At 39.4% G+C, this 25657-nt stretch overlaps 1 protein-coding gene across 1 annotated transcript in view; it reads left to right on the forward strand.

The window, feature by feature from the left end:
* Cubn (cubilin) overlaps positions 1–25657 on the forward strand; it is a 274311-nt gene that overhangs the window by 95639 nt on the left and 153015 nt on the right. Inside the window, exon 28 of the mRNA XM_076831399.1 lies at positions 7678–7828. Coding sequence (XP_076687514.1) covers positions 7678–7828 — 151 coding nt within the window. The remainder of the gene's footprint in view (positions 1–7677; positions 7829–25657) is intronic.

A 25657-nucleotide genomic window follows, 5' to 3' on the forward strand; every position in this document is an offset into this window, starting at 1 on the left:
CTATTTATTTGCTGTGGTTTCTCTGCATATATTTATTTTCTTTTAACATTCAAAAATTATTCTGTACATACAATCCTAAAATGACTTATTTCTAGTTTGTGGACTTATTTATTTGCCATGTTATTTTCAGCATTACAAACTCCACTGTCACCGTGGAGCCACCAGCTCCTACCACCAAGCACTTAGAATCATTTAAATTTTTGCTGTTATAAATAATTATGAGATTAACATCTTTGCATTTAAATGTTTGCCTACACCCGTGATTAGACATTGATTTAAAAAATGAAAAGACCAAAATCAGGCTTTGTGGCTTCTAGTATGAGTAATGCACAGAAAGCAGAAATAAACACGTAAGAGTGGGTAATAATTATCACACAGAAGGGCGACAGTATGGTCTGGGTTTGAGACAGCTCTCTAATTCAGAGTCACACAGAGAAACTCAGAATGTGGTCTCTTAAGTGCTGGTCTCTTTGCATGAGAGCAAGCTCTCATGTAAAGCCCAGCATTATGAGTAATTGTTAATTTTAGATGGATATTTCATATTTCCTGCCCCACCCTGTCAGCACATGGCAGTGTGGCTTCTTCTGTGACTGGAGAAAATGCATGTAAGTCTGTGTATGAGAGGCACTTGTGAGTGACATGTGTCTAGCTGAGGGGAGGGGACTTGGTCTCTCCAGGGTCATCATCAAGCCTCTTGGGCCTATCACTCTTGCCTGTCTGCCTTCCTCTTGGACCTTAGCCTAATTTACCCTCTTCAACTTAGTTTTATATTCACCCCCCCTCCCCGCTTGGGGCTCCTCATCCACAGTGGGAACCCTGTACCCTGCTGTGTGATTCTTCTTTGACTCTTTCTGCTGTTGTTCCAGGAACATTTCAAAATTTTTAAAATCTAAAGCAAGCTGTGAGTGTTCAGGGTTTATTAAGATGTGTGTGTAAACTTCAGCAACACCACACTTGAGCCTTATTCTCATGAACCAGCTCCACAGATCCTGCTACAGTTGTGGTGTGGAGTTAGGAAGATCTGAGCAGGCTCACCAAGAATTCGCCACCCCTCTGGAGCTGCAGGGTGGGGCAGGCCAGCAAGGGGAGAGGAGGCTGCAACAGGAAAAAACACTGTTGCTTTAGCATGTAGGGTCGCTTTTCTTGCCAGTTGATTCTCCCTCGCCCACCTCACCATGGTAGCCGTGAGAGCTTCTGATTTCCTACTCTCTTTGCTGGAGTGATTACCATCCTCCCTCAAACTCCAACACATTCCTCATGCTTATCTTTGTCCCACTCAGGATGATTTGCATTGGGCTGAACATCCAGCACGTCAGGCATGGCCTCAGTGTCCACACAAAACCAGGTTGTCATAGCAACACACTGCAAGGCGGGGCTATCCGTTTCCTCGCTTGATTCATTGCTTCCCCATCGGCCCTGCCAGTGATCATTTCTGTGAAGTGTTTTATATGAGTCAGCCTCAGTTCTCTATACTCATCATATTTCTTTTCTCAAAGCTATTTTGGGGGAGTTTCTTTGGAAAGAATGCTGGTTCCCTTTGCCTCTGCTCAAAAGTTAGAATACCATTTTTGAGCACATTCTACATGGCAGGCCTCATTCATACTAAACCTGTTACATAGTTTGTCTCATTTGTCACAACCTTATGAGGTACGTACCATGAGGATGCCAAATTCATAAAGAAAGTAATTTTCACAAGATTATGTTCTAAGCACATTTTGGAGCTAGACTGGAAACCCTGCCCCTTCATGACCAGTTTGACTATACTCTAGTAGGACCCTGTAAGTGAATGATTTTCCTGCTTCTGTTTGAGATATAATTTTCTATCAGTTACCTGACTTCAAAAGCCTCCTAGGAACACATCGAGTCTAGTTCTCATAAATAAAACTAGCTTCTTTACATTGACTAGAATATTCCCTGCCATGATGGTGGATTCACTACTATACCCCAAATTCCTCCTCACAGCAGATGAATTCTTTCAATTATGTATTTAACCCTAAAGGATAAAACTTTCACTGGAATTGTTAAAGACTGCTAATAGGAAACGGGCTAATTTTTTTTCTGGAAGTTTCTCCTATTTTAGTAATCATCTAAAAGAAACTTTAGATTCACTTCCTTTGTGGACTATGTTTAAGTCTTGAATGGCAAGGCCCCTCCCCCTTTTTCTCTTTTCTTTTTTGCAGTCTGGAGTGTGCAAGGATTCTACCATGAACTATGACCCCCAGTCCTAATTCTTAAAATTAATCTTCCATTATTGAAAAAAAAAAAAAAAAGAATTTCTTTCCAGAAATTTTCTTCTAGGAAATAAGAAAAAATACTTAGAAGAGGTCTGATTTAGGTCTGAATTAGATTTCAATCTAAAATAGAAAGGGCTGGCTGGGGATGTGGCTCAGTGGTATAGCACTGGCCTAGCAAGTATGAGGCCCTGCCTTCAATTCGTAACACTGGGGGGAAAAAAGCTGAGTTTTTACTCACTGTGATCCTAAAATGGGTTTTTAAAAAGCCAATCTATACATCTGTTGCTCATTTGGACAATTAATTATAATTTTCATTCACTATAGTTACAGATTTTCAAAGTCATAAACAACAACAAAGAGATACTTTATTTCTGTTCTTATAATTCCTAAAGTTGACTTCTCCTGAAGGAATAGGTAGAGGTGTGTATGTTAGGTGGGTCTCAGTTTTTTCTCACTTAGAACTTGACTTCCACGGATTCCTAAAGTTCCTACAAACAAAACCCTTCATCTTGAGAGAATTGGACTATCTCTGCCCATGACTGACCACACTGTGTCTTTAGTTTTATTTATATCTTCCACCTTGTTTGGGTCCTTAATGTTTAGAATGTTCCTATGGATCATTTCATACTGCAACCAGAGTCTAAAGTCACTAATGATCTAATGAAATATATTTTTACAAATTATCAACTCCCTGCAAAGAAAGTGGGTAGACATTGGTAAGTGTGGCTTAGGCAAGAGATTTCCTTCCTCTTTGTGTGTTCTAAGAGTAGTTAAGATATTTGGGGCCTGGATTGGGGTAAGGGGTATATAAGCCACAAAAATTTTGAGTAGTCAGTCTCCTTAAGAGAAAAACTAGAAAGATTCTACACAGATTTTATAGTATACGAATTTCCACCTTGGTAGATATATTTAATGGCCAACTTGAAAATGTAATTATCATTTCTGTATTTTTTTTAAAAAAATATCTCTAAATATCATTATACAGATTAGATCTACATAATCAAAGTAAGAATCTCAGTTGTTCCCTTCTTAGTTTCTTCTAGTTTCCTTTAAATGAACTTAGCTAGAAATTCAAGTATTTTTCACTCAGTGTAGATTTCTGGCTCTCTAAAAGCAGAAGAAACTAGGCTTTTACTAGGTCCAAGCTGGCAAACTTGCCTGTAGTCTCGCAATGAGTCACAGCTGGAATGTCCTGTGGTTAACATTCTGCTCTGAAAACAGAATCAAGAGCAGCAAGACACCAACAGGTTTCCATGGTAACCTGTATTTGTGTACTTTGAAAAATGACTGTTACTTTTTGTGCGGTAAATTTACGCGGGAATGAATTGTGAAGGTTGACGTTAGCCATCTGTGTGAATATACACACACACACACACACACACACAAAAACTGATTTAATTAAGTGTAAATGTTAAAAGGACATAAAAACCCAGGGGTATGGGTTTCTTTTCCCCTCTCCTGGAGGCGTTGTTCTACACTAATTAATTCATTAATTTATTTGACATCATACGTCAGTGTTTTCAAGCATCTATTTGATATTTATTTCAGTGAATCATTCCTTCCCCTCCAAAGGCAAAAAGAAACTAATTGTCATTCATCAGTGTTCCCCAAACCCACCGCCTTTGCCCCCCACCCTCCGTTCCATTCACAGTGTGTTATTTAAGATCACTGAACAGCTAGGATGCAGGGCTTTCCTTCCATGAAGTAATCCCACCGGAAGGAAGAGAAAAAAAAATCCCCTCACAGTCATGTGAAAATGTCACATCTTTTAACCTTGCCGCACTGGGAGGCAAAAACACTGCATTGTTCATGACCTTGAGGAGAATCAAAATATGATTCCTCAATGTTTTGCCTCCAGTACTTTGTAAGATTCACGGAGCTTGGGTGTATATGGAAATGTTACCTTCATTTTTGTTGGATAAAGATGAAATCGTTTCAGCTTTGTTCACTAAACTGCAATCCAGAGTTCAGAATGAGCCCTTCAGGGTGGAAGATAAGAAAGTATTTTCTTACTTTTTAAGTTTCTACTTGGGAACAGAATGTTTATTTATTTATTTATTTTTTTGTCTTTGGTTTCCAAGTGGACTCCGTGTAACAGACTTAATAAAAACTCTGAAGCTGAGACACCCTGCAGTCAAGCAGTGATTTAGAAGCACAGAGATTGCAATGGTGGCCTCCCCGCCACCACTTCACCCCTGCATTAGAGGGGTGAGCCTGAGCTCTGAGCCCAAGGACTTTGTTTTTCTTTTTAAAAATGTTGTGGTTTGTTATCATTTCCCCCCCTGTATTCTCCCTCCCTCATTATGGCTTAATATGTACAACAACAAAAACTTGATAAGAAACACACATTTTTTGAAGCAGCAGTATTTTTTTTTTTTTTTTAAGAAAGAAAGCTAAAGTGATAAACCTGAAAAGTACACCTCATCTTAATTCAGTTTGCTGACAAAACTTAGATTTCATACTGAGAGGTGAACAGAATGGACATCTCGGCTTCTCTTTTGAAATCTCTGCTGACCTTCCCCCAAATCTCACCAACAGGTGTGCCTGATAAATAGCTAAGAGACCTCGGGGAGACAGGTCAAGATTTAGAAATCTGATTTATTATGACCTTGAACAAGGCTCCACCTCATTCCCCTTTCTTTCTTTGATTTTTAAATATATTTTTTAGTTATAGGTGGACACAATACCTTTATTTTATTTATTTATTTTTATTGGTGCTAAGGATCAAACCCAGCATCTCACATGTGCTAAGCAAGCACACTGCCACTGAGCCACCGTCCTGGTTCCTTTTTCTATGAAGTGGCCACAAAGGGCCCAGACCCTTTCCTGCCTACCACGATTAGGCTAAAATTGAGGTCTGTATGAAGCTAATGCCTATCTAGCTATACAGGAGTCAAGGAGTAGTGCAGATTAAATCCTTAAATGCAGTTGTAGGGAAATTGTTGTGCCCATTCATTGGAGATGTATTGAGAACCTGCCCTTTAATGCTGTGCTCTAGGTGGAGAGAGGAAAGCCAGAGGTAGTCTGTCCTGTAAGAATCCACAATCAGTTAGGGGCAATAAGAGGCCTCCCCTGTGACTATAATGCAAGGGAATGTGACCATTTGCACATGAAAGGCGCTAAGGGGTTTCAAAGGAAAACTCAATTTATGCCTGAGTGTGGGGATTAGGGAAGCCTTCACAGAGGTACTCTGTAAATTTTGGTTATAAAGTTTTCCATACTTGATAGGTTTCAAACTAGTTTTTATCATAACATTTCATTAAATTAAAGTGATTTGGTCAGTTTGCAATTTATTGAATCCAGTTACCCACTGATAATGCAAACTCACACATAGTCTTACATATATGTACATACTTTTCAAGAGACTATTCAAGGAAGGTCATGCATCTGTCCTCAGATATTTTCCATTTTAGGGCCACAGGAAGCTAATCCCAAGGGCAACTGGAACAAAGTGTTTAATGTGGACATCAAAGGGACGAAGAGAAACTACCATGATCTTCCTCAGGAGAAGCCCTACCTTTTGGACTGGCATTGTCTTTCCCAAGTGAAGAGAGACGGTTTTCTTGTTTGTTAATTTTTAATTTGGAGATCTGTGTTTAATGAGGTTATTCAATGATGCAGATAAACGGGGTACACAACAGTTTGTAGAAATACCTCCAAAAAAAAATGAGTAAAGACCTCATCAGTCTAAATATGAAAATAAAAATAAAAATCTTTAGCCTCAAGATCCCAAAGTAATAAAAATAACCCAAACTAAGACAATTACCCAAAGCACAACTTTTCACTATCAGTTATAAAAATAACAGGAGTCATAACTGATAAAATTCCACTGAGAGAAACATCTGTAAACAGCAGGTGAGAGGGTAATTTATTATAAATTCTCTGGGTGAAATTTAATACTAGTATAAAAAGAGCCACAAAAGATTATATTCTGACTAATTCCCTTTATTGGAATCTTTTTAAAGAAACATTAAACAAACAAATATTTATACGGGCAAAATTTGGTTATATGTTAAATGAACAAAATCAAATGAGAATGCAAATCCAGCATTTAATGCCACAGTTAAAAATGTTTACACAGACTATTTATTGACATGCTTAGTGAAAAACAGAATATAATTAGATATGTAGCCCAAACTTATACAAACACACATACCTGCACAAATTTATTATATAAATTTATAGACAGATAGATACACATACATGTACATGTGAAAAAGATTGACCAAATACATTTCTAGTACTAACAATATATTAACAGTTTTATCTTCAGTGTGATTAATCTTTATGTTTTTATTTTTCATACCTTCTTAAAATGTCTGTTGCTGTTGTTATTTGTTTGGTACCAGGGATTGAACTCAGGGGCGCTTAATCCCTGAGCCATATCTTCAGTCCACCCCCCCTTTTTTTTTTTGAAATAGAGTTTCCCTAAATTGCTTAGGCTGGCTTTGAATTCAGGATTCTCCTGCCTCAGTCTCCAGAGTCACTTGGATTACATGCACGCATCACTGTGCCTTACTCTAAAAATGTCTTGTTTTTTAAAGTTATTTTTGGTGCGTTACAGTTATACATAAAGCTGGGTTCGATTTGATATAGCCATACATGCATGGAATGTAATTCGTTTTATTTCAGGCCCCTGTACTTCCTCTTTCCCTCTCTTTCTCCATCCCCTGTTCCTCTTCTTCTACCCTACTGGTCTTCCTTCTGTTTTTTTTTTTAATTGTTTTAAAATTAATAATTAATTAATTAATTGGTGTTTTATAGATATATATAAAGGTGGACTGTGATATATTTATCTAGGGACATAGGATAATTGATCAATTTCATTCCTTAGGTCCTCCCTTTTCCAATTCCTCCTGTCTTCACTCCACCCCCTCCCTCTATGCCACTGATCTCTCTTTGCTTTCATGGGATCTGCCTGCCCCTCCCTTCCTCCTTATTTTACTTTAGCTTCTGCATCTGAAAAAAAAAAAATTGACTCTTGGCTTTCTGAGTCTTGCTTATTTCACTTAGCATGATGTTCTTTAGTTCTATCCTAAACTGTGTGATTTTTTTTTTACAGTTAATAAGGATTTTATTGACCAATTTATACCTTAAAATTATAATAGCTACTTTTCATTGAGCATCTTTTATGTGTCAATATACGAAGGCAGCTCATTCAGCTCTCCCATTCTGTACCTGGATTATATTTGGACTTGCTACATTGACATAAAACCAAAAATGAATAGTCAGATTTCCAAATTTATTGGCCTCAGGAATCACATTCATCTCCAAAGCCCTCTTTATGCAGTTTCTAATCCTAAGCCTCCTGTATCCAACCCACTTCAGCAGATTTTCCTTACTTTGAAGCGGGAAAAGTTTTTGCTACACAAGTAGACTTGGCCTTTTTCCTTCAACAAGCCACATGAAATATTGTTACATTGGAAAATGCCTCTGATTTCAGCTCTATGATGGATCAAATCGGATTGGGCGCTACTGCGGAGCAAACATTCCCTCACCAGGGAGTACCACAGGCTCCAAACTTCAAGTGCTGTTCCATACGGATGGGGTTGGTCATCATGAGAAAGGATTTCAAATGCAGTGGTTTGTTCATGGTAAGTCCTGTGCTGATCTCTACTGTATTGTAGTTGTTGTTTAACCAAGAATTGTTCCCTTCCCAATTCTGTCCTTAGAAACAATACCATCAACACCTAAGCAAACCAAAGTAGTAATTTAGTGCAAGGTTGGAGAAAATTTACTCAGACATTGGTAGAAGTTGAAGAGTTAAATTCTTTTTTTAAAAAAAATTGTTTTTAGTTCTTGTTGGACACAATACCTTTATTTATTTATTTATTCATTTATTTTTATGTGTTGCTGAGGATTGAACCCAGTGCCTTGCACATGCTAGGCAAGTGCTCTACCTCTGAGCCACAACCCCAGCCCCAAATTCTTTTTTTTAATGTCCAATGGGTATTTTTATTTTTAAATTTTTTTAAAATTAATTAATTTACTTTAATTAGGCATATATGACAGCAGAACGCATTTTGATTCTTTGTATGCAATTGCAGCACAACTTTTCATTTCTGTGGTTGTACACGATGTTGTGTCATGTCATATGCACAGACATACATGTACCTAGGGTAATGATGTCCATCTCATTCCAGCATCCTTCCTGCCCCCAAGCATTCTCCCTCTCCTCTTTCCCCTTTGCCCAATCAAGTTCCTCAGTTTTTCCCATGCTTTCCCCCTCATTATGGATCAGCATCCACTTATCAGAGAGAACATTTGGCCTTTGGTTTTTTGGGATTGGCTTACTTCACTTAGCATGATATTCTTCAACTCCATTCACTTACCTGCAAGTGCCATAATTTTATTCTCTTTTAATGCTGAGTGATATCCCATTGTGTATATATACCACAGTTTCTTGATTAATTCATCTATTGAAGGGCGTCTAGGTTGCTTCAGTAAGAGCAACATTCTGAGAGGGTTCAGAGAGGAGAGTGACGTCAAAGGTGGAAAGAATTTGGGTAGCTGCTTAAGTAGGCACAGTGATAAATGCCTTTGAGAAAGAAGGAAGCCCAATGAAATGTGTGTATGTGGGTACAGCAAGCACACTGCAGGGTGGGATGGGAGTTTCTCAGTACAACAGTAGAATGAGACCTAAAGCCCACCTTGATATTAAGCAGAGGAAGAAAGATAGGGACACATGAGAAAGAGAGTCAATCAGAGAGATCTGGGAACAGGAAGAGCGGGGCTGAGGAGAGGAACAGGGCAGAGATTTATGCTGAACAAATGAAGCCAGGTGTGCGTTGCACCTGCCAAACAGGGTAGGGGCCCATTGGAGCCCACCGACATATTGGAAAAGTCACTTTTGTGTTTGATTTTATTTTTAGTACTGGAGATTGAACCTAGGGGTACTTCACGACCTAATAATATCCCTGGTTCTTTTTGTTTTTAATTTTTTTAAATTTTGAGACAGTTTTTCTAAGTTGCTGAGGGTTTCACGAAGTTGCTGAGGCTGGCCTCGAACTTGTACTCCTCCTTCCTCAGCCTCCCAAGTTTCTGGGATTACACATATGTGCTACCATGCCTGGCTGAAAAGTCATTTCTTAAAAAAAAAATGTGTTCCTTTTAGATATACATGACAGTGAGTGCATTTTAACATATTATACATTCATGGAGTATAACTTATTCTATTTAGGATCCTATTCTTGTGGTTGTACATGATGTGAAGTTACCCTTGTCATATATTCATAGATAAGGATAGGAAAGTCATTTCCAATTCATTCTACTGCTTCTCCTATTCCCATCCTCCCACCCTTCCCTTCATTCCCCTTTATCTAATCCAGTGGATTTGTTTTTTCCTTCCCCAACCCACTTATTGTGGGTTAGCACCCACATATCAGAGAGAACATTTGGCCTTTAGTTTTGGGGGGACTGGATTATTTCACTTAGCATAATATTCTCTAGTTCCATCCATTTACTGGCAAATGCCATAATTTTATTCTTCTTTATGGTTGAGTAACACTCCATGATGTATATATGCACTACATTTTCTTTATCCATTTATCTGTTAAAGGGCACCTAGGTTGGTTCCATAGCTTAGCTATTATGAATTGAGCTGCTATAAACACTGATGTGACGGCATCACTGTGGTATGTTGATTTTAAGTCCTTTGGATATATGCCAAGGAGTGGAATAACTGGGGCAAGTGGTGGTTCCATTCCAAGTTGAAAAGTCATTTATAACAAGACATCTGATGCCCTGCGGGCCATTCTATAGGTAGAGGGTCAGAGCTGTGGTTCTCAAAATGTGGCCCCCAAAAGCAACAGCAGGATCACCAGGAACTTGTTAGAAATGTAAATTATTGGCCCCCTGCCAGAACTGTTACATTATAAACTCTAACTTAGGCCCAATCATCTGTGTCTTAACTGGTCTCCCAGAAATTAAAGTTTGAAAACCGCTGTCCTAGAGTGATCCAGTCCTTGTGGATATCATAGCAGCTCTTTTCAACCAAGATATAACATTGGTTTATTTCAGTCAATGGATAGGAGAAATGGAGCTGTGATACTCTACGTAGAATCGAGCATAATCACACAGTTGTCTAATCTGTGGTCCTATGGTCAAAACTGGAGGTAAGCCTAAGTGTGTTGTGGTTGGCTCATAGGAGTCTCAGAGCAACACAAATGTGCCTATTACAGATACCCTGTTTATTAGAGCATAACACTTTTCATTTACAATGGGATTATATCCCAATAAACCCATTATAAACTGAAAATATCATAAACCAAATATGCATTTAATGCATCTTATCTGCTGAACATGGTAACAGCCTAGCCTACTTTAAACACACTCAAAACACATTAACCCTACAACTGGGCAAAAATCATCCAACCTGTAACATCTATTTTGTTATAATGAAGTGTTGAATATGAAATTCAAAATTCAAAGTATGGTTTCTATTGGATGCTTATCACTTTCACACCATCATATTAAAATAAAATTTATTAACTCAAACCCTTGTAAGTCAGGGGACCATCCGTATATACTTAAGAGTGTTGGATCTTCTGAGGTTACCAGTACTAAGTGTATTTCTGTTAAAATGTAAATATAAGGTTCTCAACATTTAAAAATAATCAGTGGTGATCCACAGAGCTTCTTGTAGCTTGAAACATAGATGATGAATTCCTAAGGTAAAAAGACTATGATAATTAAGTCTGTGGAAGCTCTAGATTTTCCTCTTCATCAAGTAGGCAAGTTTAACCTTAGAATGGTGAACACTTTGGACTATCAATGTGGAAGGATTGGACTAATTCATTGCACCAGCATAGTCTTTAGTACTCTTGATTCAGAAACATGATTATGATTCTAAGTAAACTGGAGACAATATGAGAGAACATAGAAAGGACAGAAAATCCTGGAAAATGACCCATTTTTCAATGGCTAGGGATATTCTTCTCCAGAGCAGTGTTCCTTAGTTTTTCATGTGCACAGAATTGCTCCCTTCTTTCCTTCCTTTTTTCTTTTTCCCTGTCTCTTTTTCTTCTTTGCTGTGCTTGGGATCAAATCCAGGGCATTGTACACATGAGGCAAGGGCTCTCCCACAGAACTACACCCCCAGCCCTCACTGGGCATCTTGTATAGAGAAAGGTTCTGATTTAAAGGACCTGTGAACCTACATCTCTAGTAAGGTCCCAGGTGATGCCAATGGTGCTGCTCTCTGGACCTCACTTTGAGGAGCAAGGCAAGAACAGGTGCGAAGCCTGGAGAAACGAAAGGCAGGAAGGCATTATCCTTAGGACTGATGAATCCTGAGGAGTTCCAAGGGTACACTGTCCTAACAGTTTGTTTAATGGCAATGGGATGGTAGCTGTGACCCCCGCAAGAGAGAACTACCATTGCAAAGATCCAAAGGGGAGGAAACGTCCCCAGGGGAGAAGTTATGAAGGGAAGTGCTAACCTGGGCTCAAGACCTCAGGAGGTGTCCTAATCCTGGAGCCATATTGGAATTACCACGAAGTTTCAAAAAGTACCCATTCCTGGGATCCAGCTCCCAGAGCTGGGATTCAGTTGGTCAGTGGTTGATGATGGCTAAATTTTTAAAGCCTCCCTAGGTAACTTGGTCTTGCAGTCAGGATGAGTTTCAGAAGCAGTGATTTTGCTGGTTGTATCTTGCTGCCCAGGCAGCCACTCCCCTTCTTCTCCGGGCTGTGTGGCCATACTAGCCCCTAGACACCCTGAGAACCTGATCAAATGGTCCTTGTTGGCTACACCCAGATGACTGTGTCACTGGGTTCTTCCAGCCAACATAATGGAATCCTCTGATGAAAGTTTTTCTACCAGTTCTGTTTAGAATCTGCCTTCTTTGGGGAGCCTCAAAGGCACCCTCTGTCTATTCTCCTTTCCTGTTTACTGTTTCAAAACTTTCCCCCAGTTGCCGAAAACTCTCTAAACTTGGAGCCAGAGTTGTGTAACAACATCTTGCTAGTTGGGACCAAAACTGGAAGAAAAAAAAATTTTTTTTAACTCTGCGTTTCCCATTTAATTATACTTGGTAAGCATCTTTTTGGAAGGGGATTGTCAGTAGCTTATATATTTGCAAAATTAACTGATATATACTGCATTTATGCAATGCCACAAGTACACAGAGTTTATGATCCTCATCCGAACTGTGTAACTGCAGAATTGCAGCCCTTAAGGAGACTGGGTTGCTGAGCAGTGGCCACAATAGGTGAATCCCAGAAGGTAGGGACTCTGGCAACTAAAGGGGCCACACCATCTTTCCTCTTGCAAATCCTTCATACTTCATAAAAATGTATTTTAAGTAGGGTGCCAAATAATCAGAGCAGTATGGTAAGTTGGTGCTGATAACGCCAAGGTCGCGGGTTCGATCCCCGTACGGGCCACCAAATGCCGCAGTCTGGCTGGGCACAATTCAGGAGCCACTTGTCAAAAGAAACTAACTTTATTTTTAGAACCACACAAGATAAACAAAACAGCTCCTCAGGAAAAAACCCTCAGAGCCCAACTGCCACCACCGGCTTCCCACAAGCCACACACCCCAACAACCTCTTCTTCCCACAATCCTCCTGCTCTTGAGGCCGATTGGCTGGGTCGCATGGGCGGAGCCAAAAAAGTCCCCCAATGAGCAGCTCCGTGGTCTGAAAGGGCAGGGAAACAGCCCAATGAGCATCACCGCAGAGGAGCCAATCAGCTAGTTGTTGCTGGGGCTGCTGTGAGCCAATCATCAGCTGGTAGTCTGAAAGGGCAGGGAAACAGCTCAATGAGCATCTCCACAGAGGAGCCAATCAGCTAGGTGTTGCTGGGGCCGCTGTGAGCCAATCATCAGCTGGCAGTCTGAAAGTTTGCTGGAGCCCCTTCGGCTGTGGCTCTCAACAGTAAGTGGTGAAACACCAACTCTGGAATAAAATGCAAAATACAGAATAAATGTTAAAGTTATAGTCATGAATTGCTTAATGATGGGGATAAATTCTGAAAATGCAGTTAACCAGATTCATCATTTTATATGAACAATATTTATGCTAAATGAAACAGCTACCATGTCACTTAGTAAGTAATGTAATCTTATGGGATCATCATAATATATGAGGTCCAACGTTGGCTGAAATGCATTATGTGGCACATGACCATATTCTCCATTTTTAAATGGAGTATAGTTATGTTCATGACTGTGTTTGTATATGTTTATATGAATGTGCATAATCCATCAGCAGAAAAAAAAATCAAAACAACAGTCTCTGCACTGCTCCTCTAAGTGTCTGCCCAGGATAACATAGAGGGCTCAGGACTCTTCAGACTGATTTAGCCCAAGATGTTCTTCTTCATTTGGTCAATTTAAGCTCTACTAACATAAAATAACAGTTTATTCTGAATCAAATATGAGTGACCATATCCCAGGAACACAGATTTAAGTTACCTTAAATGATATATTCTACCATAAAAGAGGCTGCTTGAACTTTTATAGTCAAGAACAACAACAAATAAAACAAATCAATATATCCCAATTAATTGGAGTTAGCATCAGGTAGACAGTCCACAGGAAGGCAGGGAAATCTCTTCCATAGGTTTCAGATGTGATAGCATCTTAGCTTTAGGGCTATGGAGACTAGAGGTCTGCCAAGCTCAGTGATGCATTCTGAAAAGCTTTTCCATTAGTAATAGGATGTTAAGTCAGACATCAAAGATAAGGTACATGGCTATGAAAGTGTCTAAGATATCTCAAGAATAACTTTGGCTCTTGACCTTTAACATTCAAGTCAGCTAAGGTCAAGAAGTCTGCAGAATCTTTAATACCAGTACACTTTCTTCAGAAAACTTCAATCCCAACTCCTGGCCTCTTTTCATCAGCATCAAATCACATTTGAGGCCTTTTCTCTTCTTGCTCTTTTTCGAAATATGCACTAAACACTGGGGGCTGGGGGTGGGGGTAGGGGGTGGGGCTATGCAGAGAGCTCAGATGTACGATGACATCATTTCCTGAGCATTGCTGTTGAGGAAGAATTCCTATATATTGTATTCATTTTGCTAACTAATAAATAAATCCGTTTACCAAATGTGCTCCTTTGTCAACTGCACAAGTCTTCTATTTACTCTGAGAAAATGGATCTACAAATGGGCTTTCTCTGTGGTCCATTTTGAAGTGGCTCTGTAGATGTGCGATGAAGCCACACTGCCCTGCCTTTATGCAGGTCCTCAAAGAGAGTCCCACCCTGGGAATAAAGAAATGGCCACAGTCACGATAATCGGTTCACAGTGCTCGTCATTGAAGGCTTTGTTTGGAGGCTGAATTTGGTCTTGGGGGCCTCTGTCTGGGATGTTGAAGGGCATATAGAATTTTCCACAAGCTGTGTGAATAGGGGCCCCCCAGCCAGCTGTGCACACCCCTCCTCTCCTCTGCTCCCGGGGGTGCCTTTCACTTAGCAACAGAATCCAGCCTACAGACAAAGTCAAGGAGCTTTGTGAAGGAAAGAGTGACATTTGCAAAGGAAGCCTACACTTCAGCTGGGAGCCCCTAAGGGAAGGGCTCAGGGCCCGGTGATCAGGAGGTGATGTCACTCTGGACTTCCACAAAGGGAAGAGTGGCCTTTTCTTGGGGAAATAGATGATGTCAGCCTCCCAAATGGGAGTTGTATGTTTCATCATCTTTTTAGCTATTTGTGAGATTTTTTCAATCCCTTAGAATTTTCAGAAATTAGTTTGGGGAGAACTTTCTTTTGTTATTTTTATTTTGGTGCTGGGTATGCAAGTCCTATGCAAGTGCTTTACCATAGGGATACATCCCCAGCCTAAGGAAGAATAATTTTAAAATCATCAGGAACCTCCATGACCATCTCTGTTGGAAAGTAAGCAAGCACCTTCTTGGCTGCCTTTGGACATGCACCAAAGGGCTTCCTACAAACCTGTTTTAGGATACCAGCAAGGAACCTCCGTGAGGTCAGCCGTGCCTCTCTTCAACCTTTGTTCCAATTTTCTCCCTCAAATGGGCTTTCAGTAGTTCTTGTTTGTTGTTAGTCTTTTGAGGGAATTCCTTTGAATTTGTCATTTGTATTCCTTTAGGTGCCTTAGAGATGTGAAGTGGAGTTTTGGGGGTTCACTCTTTGGGGACGAAGATTTTATCTATTGTAATGTCCTTATCCCCTTGTGTTCCATGCTCAGATGCTGGGTCATCAGCTTTAGGGTGTGAGGGTGAGTCAGCTGGGCTTGTCCTCTGAAGGGTAGACGGCTTACAGCTGTGATTCATGTTACATCGATGACACATAACTTCTATGAGCAGGTCTTTATTGACAACAAGATTTTTATTCAATCAATCATTCAACCAACTTACCAGCATGTATTTATTCATTCACTTTCAGACCCTGGGCTTGGGGTTTGGAATATAGAGTATTAGTTTGCTCAGGCTGACATAACAAAATACCACAGTTAAGGTGGCTTAAACAACAGAAATTTACTCTCTACGTTCTGGAGCCTGGAAGTCCAAATCCAAGGTTCTGGCAGCGTTGGTCTCTCCTGAGGCCTCTCTCTTTGGCTTGCAAATGCTCAGTTTATTGCTGTGCCCTCACATGGTTTTTCTTCTGTGTACACCCATCCTGATGTCTTGTGTGTCCAAATTGCAGTCAGATTGGGTTAGGACTCAGTCTTATAGACTCATTTGATCTTAATCACTTCTTAAAGGCCTGTCTTCAAATATAATTATTTTCTGAGGTCTGGGGATCAGGACTTCCATACATGAATTTTGGCAGGGATGTAGTTTAGCCCATAACAGAGAGGATGGAGATGGGATCCTGGTCAGTCATCTAGCAGGGGAGACAGACTAGCCAAGCATTAGAAATACATTGAGATCCATCATACAGCGAGTGGGATCGCAGGTAGGGGTATCCAAGTTGGTCTGAGGAGAGTTTGAAGTTCCCCCCAGGCAGCTTTGATATTTGAGCTGAGTTTTAAAAAATAGGCAAGAATTGATCAGACAAATATCTGGGAGAAGAAGACATTTCTAAGTAGAGGCAGGAGGCCTGAGAACATACTAGCCTTCCAAAAGAGAAGTATCTCAGCTGGACCTCTAATTTTGTGGGGAGTATCACCTCCAAGGAGGTGCTTGGGGAGTAAAAAAGTCTTACTCTGTAGTGTATAAAGCAGAGCTATATACAGTACATAAGAGATATAAGCATATCTGGGTATTAAATTATCATGGGTGAGAATCTGGAAAAAAAATCTTGAAAGACTCCTTAGAGCATTGATAATGAACAGGTTTAGGAACAGTAATCTAAAAAGAGTGATAGAAGTTGAGGCAGGACAGATTGTCAGAGACTAATTGGTAAGATACAGTGCAAGAACTTGGATTTTTTTTTCCCTGCCATTGACAAAAGACCTCAGATTCTCCCACCTCCCCATACTGAAGAGCAAATCCTAGAGTCTTGGGCAAGATAGGTAAGTGCTCTATCACTGTGCCATACCCCCACCCCTCCATGGATGGCACGGACTAAAAGACTGACTTGTTAGAAAACTTCTGTACTAGAGCTAAAGAAAGAATTTGAGTACAGGGTAAGGTCAAGTATTAAACAGATATTTGGAAAGTGAGATAGGCGGATGAGAAAGCAGAGTATATGCATGAACCTGAGTCAAAAAGAGGGTCATAGACAGCTCCCACATTCCATATTAAATGATTTGGTGTGTATTGCTGCTATTATTTATACGTTGGGGATCCTGGAAGGAGACCAAGAGTGGGTAGAAATAGTGAACTCCAATTTGAATGTGTTGAACTCGGGATGCCTGTGAAATGATCAGAAGATGTGTCCTTTAGGCAATTGTTCATGTGTGTATGTGAAAATAAAGACTTGGGGACAGAGAAAAGATTTCTTTGTATCAGTAAGTTTGGAGTTGTGAACATAATGAAATATATGTCCAAAACTCTGCAAGTGTTTTGAATATAAGAGAAGTATCCCACTAATCTTTGTCTTCAAGGTGCACACAACCCGGTTTGGAAGTATAGTTGGAGAAAGTCAACAGAAGTGCTGAACCGGGATGTTCCTATTGCAAGACTGCAAGGGCTTGGGGAGATCTTTGTGTGGTTTGAGAGCCCTCAGAGAATGATCAGGACAAGAATTCATAGATGATCCTTGTATTAGTATGAGCAAAGAAAAAGATAGAGGGGTATAAAATAGTAAAGAGAGCATGACTCAAGGCTACACAGACCTCCTGGGGCTACAATCTACTGAACACTGAAAGCCTATGGGATAATTTTGAACTACATGGAGTGAACAGTAGGCACCCACTGTTGTCTTTGAAGCAGGGAATTTGGAATGTTAGGGGAGGACATTACAGTTGGAGAAGTCATAGGTGGTGGTGATAGAGGGAACCCAAGGGGAGCATTCTGCGTCCTGGCTACCAAAGGTTGGGGATGTATGTTTTCAAAATCAAGATGATAGGCTGGAGCTAGAGCTCAGTGGCAGAGCATTTGCCTAGCATGTGTGAGGCACTGGGTTTGATCCTCAGCACCACATGAAAAAATACATAAAATGAAGGCATGCTGTCCATCTACAACTATAAATTAAAAAAAAAAATGAAGAGGAAGGGGAGCAATGCTCCAGTGGATCTTTAACAAAGGTACCAAAGGATGCTGTGGCCAATATTGAGATAAATCCTGACACACAATTGTCAGATTCCTTTTTCCTAATAATTCCTTCAAAGTTATATTTTTGAAATACAGACTTCTATTACCTAATTTTTCCTGTTTGAAAATTATTTTAGGACCATTTTTTTTTCATTATTATTCTGTTTGTCCTGAGCCTTGAAAAAATTCAGAACCATCTGGAGGTATGATATTTGCAACAAAAGTGATTTTATGAATTGTGGTCAGAGAAGATTCCAGAGCACACTCACAGACGGGGCTGTGAATCATGCCGTCTGTCCTAATCTCAGGCAGAGAGCTTCCTCTCTGTTGGTGATAGAATTGCTTTCACAGTGTCACTTCCTCCTGGACTGGGATAAATATAATGTCACAGAGAGAGAATGGTGAAACACCTGCCCATCTGCCTCTGAAATAACCTCCATTATGACCAAGCACACCTCCTTTGTTCACCTATTAAGTCTACAAACAAACTCCTGGTAAACACATGAGTGAAAACATGGTTATTTTATTATAATCATGTGACATAAGAGAAATCCTATTTGAAACTCCGTTTAATTTAAAAGGCATTTCCCTAAATGCTGACTAGACTTTCTTTCCCATTCATACCTGCTATATTCTATTCTGCTTATGATGGCTCTTTCAGCCTATTTCATATTTAGGACTTTTGTCTTTGTGATACTTTTAAAATAGTCTGGAAATGGATACGACCTTAGTGTGAATCCAAAGCACAGATTTTCTGCATTATGACATTTTCTGTATTATGACATAATTTTTATTTTATTTTATGACTGATTCTTACATTTTTTTTTCTTGCTAAGACATTCTTTATGGATAATGCTAACTTAAAAAAAAAAAAAAAAAACTCTGTTTACCAAGCCAGGTGTGGTTGCACATGCCTAGAGTCCCAGCTACTCCAGAGGCTAAGACAGAGGTTCACTTCAGCCCATGCATTCGAGACCAGCTTGGGCAACAAAGCAAGATCTTGTCTTTGAAAAAAAACAAACAAAAAAAACTTTGTTTACCAATAACATTAATAGAACCTTCTTTGAATAATAATAATTTACTAAAAAAATCTTGCAGTTCGGTTTGCCTTGGCTTCAGGGCTTTTCCAGCAAGGTCTCAGTGATCTGAAGCACAACATTAAACATATTCAGACCTTTCAGAATGAGTGGAAAAGCTAAATCCTCACAATTTTTGCCTCCTTGACAACAACAGTAAATACACATACACACAGTTGACCTTCATTTAATGTTGGCTCTGAGCCTCTTAACAAGGGCCTTTTAGGAGTCTTGCATTCCAATTCCCATGTCGCTACTGTTAGAAACAGTTTGAGCTGTATTTCCATTGCCACTCTTTGAAACAGTTATAAAAAGCAAAAAAATAACCCTCAACAACCATGACCTTCCCAAATTATATATTGCACAATTCAGAGTAGTCCTTGAGATTTGGGCCAAAAGGAAGGGCTTTCTCGAATCTTCTGTTTGTGTTCTGGTTTCCTAGCAACAGCATCTCTGATAGCAATTGCACATACTTTCTAGGGGATTCCACACTTTTTCGTACAACATGAAAAAAGAAACCACACATTATTTTGGTTTATTTTCAGTTTCAAATATGGCTGCAGCTCAGAATGACTAAACCCACATAGAGCAAACATGATTTTCAAAGTAGAATTTTAATTTTTGTCCTCAGAGTTTTCTCCTTTTGAGTATTTACTTAAATATCACCATATTTGCCTCAAACATTACATACCCAAGGACTCATTTTATGTGAATTCCGCTGTGTACTCAGAAAAACTGATGCTAGTCATCATTGTCTCACCAGACAAAGAGGGACTTTCTAGGTGTGGGATGTAACTACACCTTAAGAAAGCTAGTAGAGTTTGATATCCTCCTGTACATAGTGATGACATTATTATACCTCATCCCTGATCTTTTTTCTACTTCTAGTTATAGACTACTCACAGGCTAAACAATATTTAACACCTAAATTTAATTTTAAATTTATCATAAGAGATTAATTATGATAAAAATAGACTACTTGGCCCTATAAAAAGTAAATGAAAATTTAATTACATGTCTTCTGCATTTATTTAATTGACATATATAATTTATTATTACTGTTGTTGAGGTTATTTTTTAAATGATTACAATGTGATGAATACTTAAAAAAGGGTTATCTCATGTCTCCTCTGAAATAAGCATCATCATCCTCTTATAATGGATTTAAAAAATGGAGGAAGGAGGTTTAAACGAGTTAAATAACTGCCCAGGGTCAAATCTAGTAAGTGATGGAATCAGGACAAAAAACTAAGTGTGTGGGATTGTACTCCAAAGTCTATGCTCCGAGTAGCTACACTTTGTCTAAAAGCAAATAATTTTTCCTCATAACTTTCATTGCAAAAAAGATAAAGTGATTTTAAAATGCAAAGAAGTTCAGAGCTTATGGTAGACAATTTTATAACAGTTTCCATAATAATAAATATTTTAAAAGAAATGTATATAATATTTCCTAAGTAAATAATGTTCTGGTTCCAAGGGCCCTCAGTAAATTACACAATTCTTCTTTAAGTTCAAGTAACAATAACATCTGGGGGACCAGTGCTGGGTGGAAACACATTCCTGACTAAGGACTAGTTCAAAATTAGCTCTTGGCTGTCTATTCTTCAACATGATGTCTGTTTTCTTTTCTTTCTTTCTTTCTTTTTTTTTTTTTTTTTGGTGCAGGGGAATAAACCTAGGACTTTGCTCATGCTAAGCATGTGCTCTACCACAGAGCTGTATCCCCAACCCCATCTATTTTATTTCTCATTCATAAAGTGCTCTTCTTTTGGAGTCTCTACATGTGGTTGATGGAATAGACAGATCTGGGAGAAACCACAGAGATCATCTATTCTTTTTTTTTCCATGTCTTTATACATGTACTTTGGTTTTTTTTTTTTTTTGCATTGCAATTCTTATTATACATATATACCACAATTTTTCATGTCTCTGTTTATATATAAAGTAGGTTGACACCCAATTCGTGTCTTCATACATGTACTTTGGATAATGATGTCCATCACATTCCACCATCCTTGCTAATCCCCTGCTTCCTCTCTCTCCCACCCTTCTTCCCTATCTAGAATTCATCTATTCCTCCTATGTTCTCCCTCCCTAACCCACTATGAGTCAGCCTTATTATATCAGAGAAAACATTCAGCATTTCTGTTTTGGGGGATTGGCTAACTTCACTTAGCATTATTTTCTCAAACGCCATCCATTTCCCTGCAAATGCCATGATTTTATTGTCTTTTATTGCTAAGTAAAATTCCGTTGTGTATATCTATTCTGTTACTAAGGGTTGGTTACACAAACTAGCTTATGTAAGGAAGTAGTTATATTAGTGAAGAGTGAGAGGGCAGCAGGCCCTAGCACACCCTTTGAAAAAGATGGGCTTGACTGGGCATAGATGATGGAGGATGGAATGGAGCATGTGAGGATCTAGATAATTTACTTTGTTTGCCTCCTTTGAGCTGGGGACCTGGGCTGTCTGCCTGCCTGTCGTGTGTGCCCTCCAAGGGGCCTGCAGCCCGGGGTAGGATAATCACAGGAATCAAGGATTGGGCTTGGACAGAGCGCTGAGGGTCAGAGGACACCCCTGCACCCCACCATCAGCATGGTGCTTCCTGTGCTTGTCCACTTGTTGGTGTGGAGTAGCTGTCCAGTGGAGGAAAGGCTGCAGTTGTGGACAAAGGGAAGGAAAGAATTAGGAGGTGGGAGTGAGGCAGAGTCCTGGAAGCTCACTGAAGTTTTCCCTGGAAGAGACTGTCTACTAAAATAGTGGAATTGAAAGAATGCAGGTTTAGAGTAAATACTTCTAAATAGAAATATGAGTGTTGAACTTGGGAGTTGCATAGAGATAACATGTTTTCTCTGTCTTGGCCTGTTTGGGGATTTCATAAAGTAGCTACTAGTAGCCTCAGGCCTGGATTTTACTTCTGGCAAAATTAGTGTCATTGCCTTGATGTCATTTCATTTCCTGGGCAGATGTTTTCAGACTATATTTTGTTTAAAGATATTCAATAATTTTAAAAATATCTGAGAGAGACAGAGAAAGAGAGAGAGAGAAAGAGAGAGAAGAGAAGGATTAGAAAGCAATTGAGGGATTGATTTCTCCTGAAGAATTGTAAGCAAAGAATTTCTCCTAGGAAACTCTTTTTGAATTTGGTTGAAATGAGTAGATTAGAAAGAAACATCAAAAGGAAAAGATGATGAGATAGAGTATGCTTCTCTAGGTTAAAATGAAGGATTTCATCCTTTCATATACAGGAAATTAAAATTTATATTATGTGGAAACTTCTAAAATATGGCTGCACTATGTTTCTTTCTTTGTAATAGTGTACAAAGGTGAGAAATTTCAATATTTAGATACAGGACATTTCAGATAGTCAGATGAGTATGATCACCTTAATTTTGAATATTCAGTGACATAGTAACTGAAGTCATTTTGTAGCTATAAACAGCCATTGATTTTTGAGATTTTCTATATTATGGTCCAAGTCACTCATTTCATGTTATGGCTTATTCTTTTGCTCTCTTTTCTCTTTTGGCCAGAGGTGGGGGTGAGGGGGTTGGTGTTGTCTCTAACATTACAGATAACTCTATTCCATGTCTATTAATATACAGAAATCACACACAAACAACAACGAAAAAAATGTAGTGTCACACAAAGTTAGGGGCAGGAATGAAGTCCCTACCGGAGATGAAGATGAACTTTTCTAACCCATACTTACTCATTAGTGCTAAAACAACAACAGTTTAACCCCATGTTTGCCTGTACTGTAACTTTTTTCTAACTTTTTCCTTGACCGACCATCACCTAAACCTCAAGAAGTAATTAGTACAAAATGGATTGAGGAGAGCTTACAAATTCATATTTCTTCCAACATTATCCTTAGAGTTGCTTCTGTTTCATGCCTATCAAGGAATCAGGCCACCTCGTCTATCAGGGAAAGAACAGGATTAGCTTCCAAAGGCTGTTGTAACAAACTGCCACAAACTGGGGGACTTAGGACAATGGCAAGTTATTCTCTTTATTCTGGAGGCTGGAAAATCTAAAGTCAAGGTGCTGACAGGATCATCCTGCCAAAAGAGTCTCTAGAGAAGTCTCTCCCTCACCAGTTGTAGTTTCTGTTGGTGGCTGGAAATTCTTGGTTTACCATGATTTGTAGATGCATAACTACAATCTCAGCCTCCCTCTTTAATGGCCTTCTTCCCTGTGTGTGTGGATCCACATTTCTCTCTTCTTTTTAGTACATCAGTCCCACCCTGATCCAGTATGACCTCATCTTAACTTTATTATATTTGCGAAGATTATATTTCCCAATAAGAGCACCTTCTCAGCTACCTGGTGGACATATATTTGGAGAAACATGATTCCACCCAGTACAGAGTGTTCTGTAGCTTGGGAGAACTTCCTTCACTCTTGGAGTCACCTTGCTTTGTCCTTGTTTTGGTCAGCTTTTTCACAGTTGTGACTAAAAACCCCAACCAGAACAATCATAGAGGAGGAAAATTTATTTGGGGACTCATTGCTTCAGAGGTCTTAATCCATAGACAGCAGGCAGAATGTGAGTGTGGTGGAGGGAAGTGGCCACACCCTACCTGCCTTCAGTTATCACCCAGTTAGTCCCTTCAGGTGATTAGTTCACCAATTGGGTTAAAACTCTCATAGCCCAGTCATTTCTTCTCCAAACCTTCTTATATTGACTCACAAATGAGCTTTTTGGGGGACACCTCACATCCAAACCGTAACAGCCCTCTTTGCTTGTTTTTTTGGTTTTTGTTTTTCCTTTTCCTGTCTTCTCAGGAGAATTTCACATTCCTTAACCTTTATATTACCTGATTTTCTTCTTGTCTTTCATTTTATCATCATTCCAGCTGGTGTCTCCATTCTTGAAGATATGTACTAATCCATAAAATACCACAGAAAATTAATCTGCAAGTTCTTAAGGTCAGGTCTTTATGAACTTGGCAGGGGGTTGGGGGGGTGGCTCTGTCCTTGTCCTTGCTGTCAGAGAGACTAGCAACCTGGTTTTCGTCTTTTCTCTGAGGACAGATACCTGACATTTGCCTCTTATCGCCTGGGAGATTGCCTACATACATTTTTAGGCTGTTTTGGGAATTAACTGGCAACATCAAGGCGGGAGTCACTAACTTTTGCTGCCAGCACTTGAGGCAACTGGGACCATTTTCAGGAACTCAAGTCGCTCTCTACCTTCAGTCTCTTACTGACCTGCTTGTTTCTCTTCAGAATCTCTTTAATTTCATTAGTGCATTACCACAGATGTGCCAGAGCTGAGGCCTCTGTACTTCAGGACATAGTTCCTCTTGCCTTGGTCTGGACACCTACCCCACCAGGAGTCCCTACTGGTAACTTCTCTCTGACTTCAGTCCCTCCTTAGGCTGCCATTTTAAATGATGAGTCAAATTGGCCCAACTCATGAGGCGCTTCAAAGGTATTAGAGGACAGAACAAGCTTTTAGTTTTAAGCTATAGCAAAACTGTTAGAATACAAACCAGTCATTTTAATGAAATATGTGAGCATTATCATTTATTGTGTTTAAAATTTACTCTTACTGTACTTTGGCTTTTGGGGCTTCTTTTTAACACCAGCTGCTGATTTTCTCAGGCATTTCCCTCAGGAATCAAAGGATAAGGGTGAAAGGGGGCTCCTAGTTGGGTCAGTGGGCTTTGGCCAAGTCTGTTCCAAGCTGATACCCCTTCTGAGGCTCTCAATTTATGGAGTGTAGTTTCAGGAAAATACCAAGTGTAAAGAGGAGACTAAATTTGAGCCATCATAGGACAATGCAAAACTTTCGTTTAAACTTTCTACCTTGATCATGTTTGATACTTTTATTGCTGGCTTCTTTTTTCAAAGTCCTTATTAAACACACACACACACACACACACACACACACACACACACACTTAAAAATAGAACATACAGAGGAGATTACTATTAAATTTTTTGCTGGAATTTTATAACTCATAGTTTGTTTTAGACAATAACAAAAACAGCATTAGCAAGGTTCCCATATGAAAAAAAACATTTTTAAAAATTATCTACATAAGTAAGCAGGCTTAGCAACAGCATTTGACTCTTCCTCTTTATGCCTTCAGTGGATTAATGTGCTTCCTGCTGATAAAGTAAGGACTTCCTTTCAGCCAATGACTCGGATTTTAGAGGAAAATAAAATCAGATTATCAGTCACCAGTAAAAGTTTCATAAAGATTAGCTATTTAATATTGAAAAGCAAATGATTCTCTTCAAAACATGATTGTATTCCAGTTCAGCTAATGTCTCAGTGATGCTAACATACTAAATTTTGTCAGATTTGTCTCAATGAAAAGATTTTTGTTTTGTTTACTTTTTCCAGGTTGCTATGGTGACTTTTTCTTTAGTCAACGGGGACAAAACATTACCCAGGGCAGTGTCCAATACTGTCATTCCAGTGCCTTTGGGCTGACGTGGTCAAAAAGGCACAGTAGAGAACACACAACTAGAGACGGGCTGGTTGGTGAGGTGGTGTCAGAAAATCTGGGTTTTGTCCCAGGTCTGCCATTCACCATGTGGTGAGGGCAGGTCACCCTGGTTCTTCTCTTTATTTATCTCTAAAATAGTCCTAACATTTTTTGTTCTTGCCTATCTCATACTGTCATCATGAATTAAAAGTCAGATAATGTGCTTATTGAAAACACTTAGAAACTAAACTACCATACACGTATGAACTGAGTTTTTAAACTTTTATTGTGGTTTG

Source organism: Callospermophilus lateralis, chromosome 13 (assembly GCF_048772815.1).
Source record: "Callospermophilus lateralis isolate mCalLat2 chromosome 13, mCalLat2.hap1, whole genome shotgun sequence".
Taxonomy (NCBI): domain Eukaryota; kingdom Metazoa; phylum Chordata; class Mammalia; order Rodentia; family Sciuridae; genus Callospermophilus; species Callospermophilus lateralis.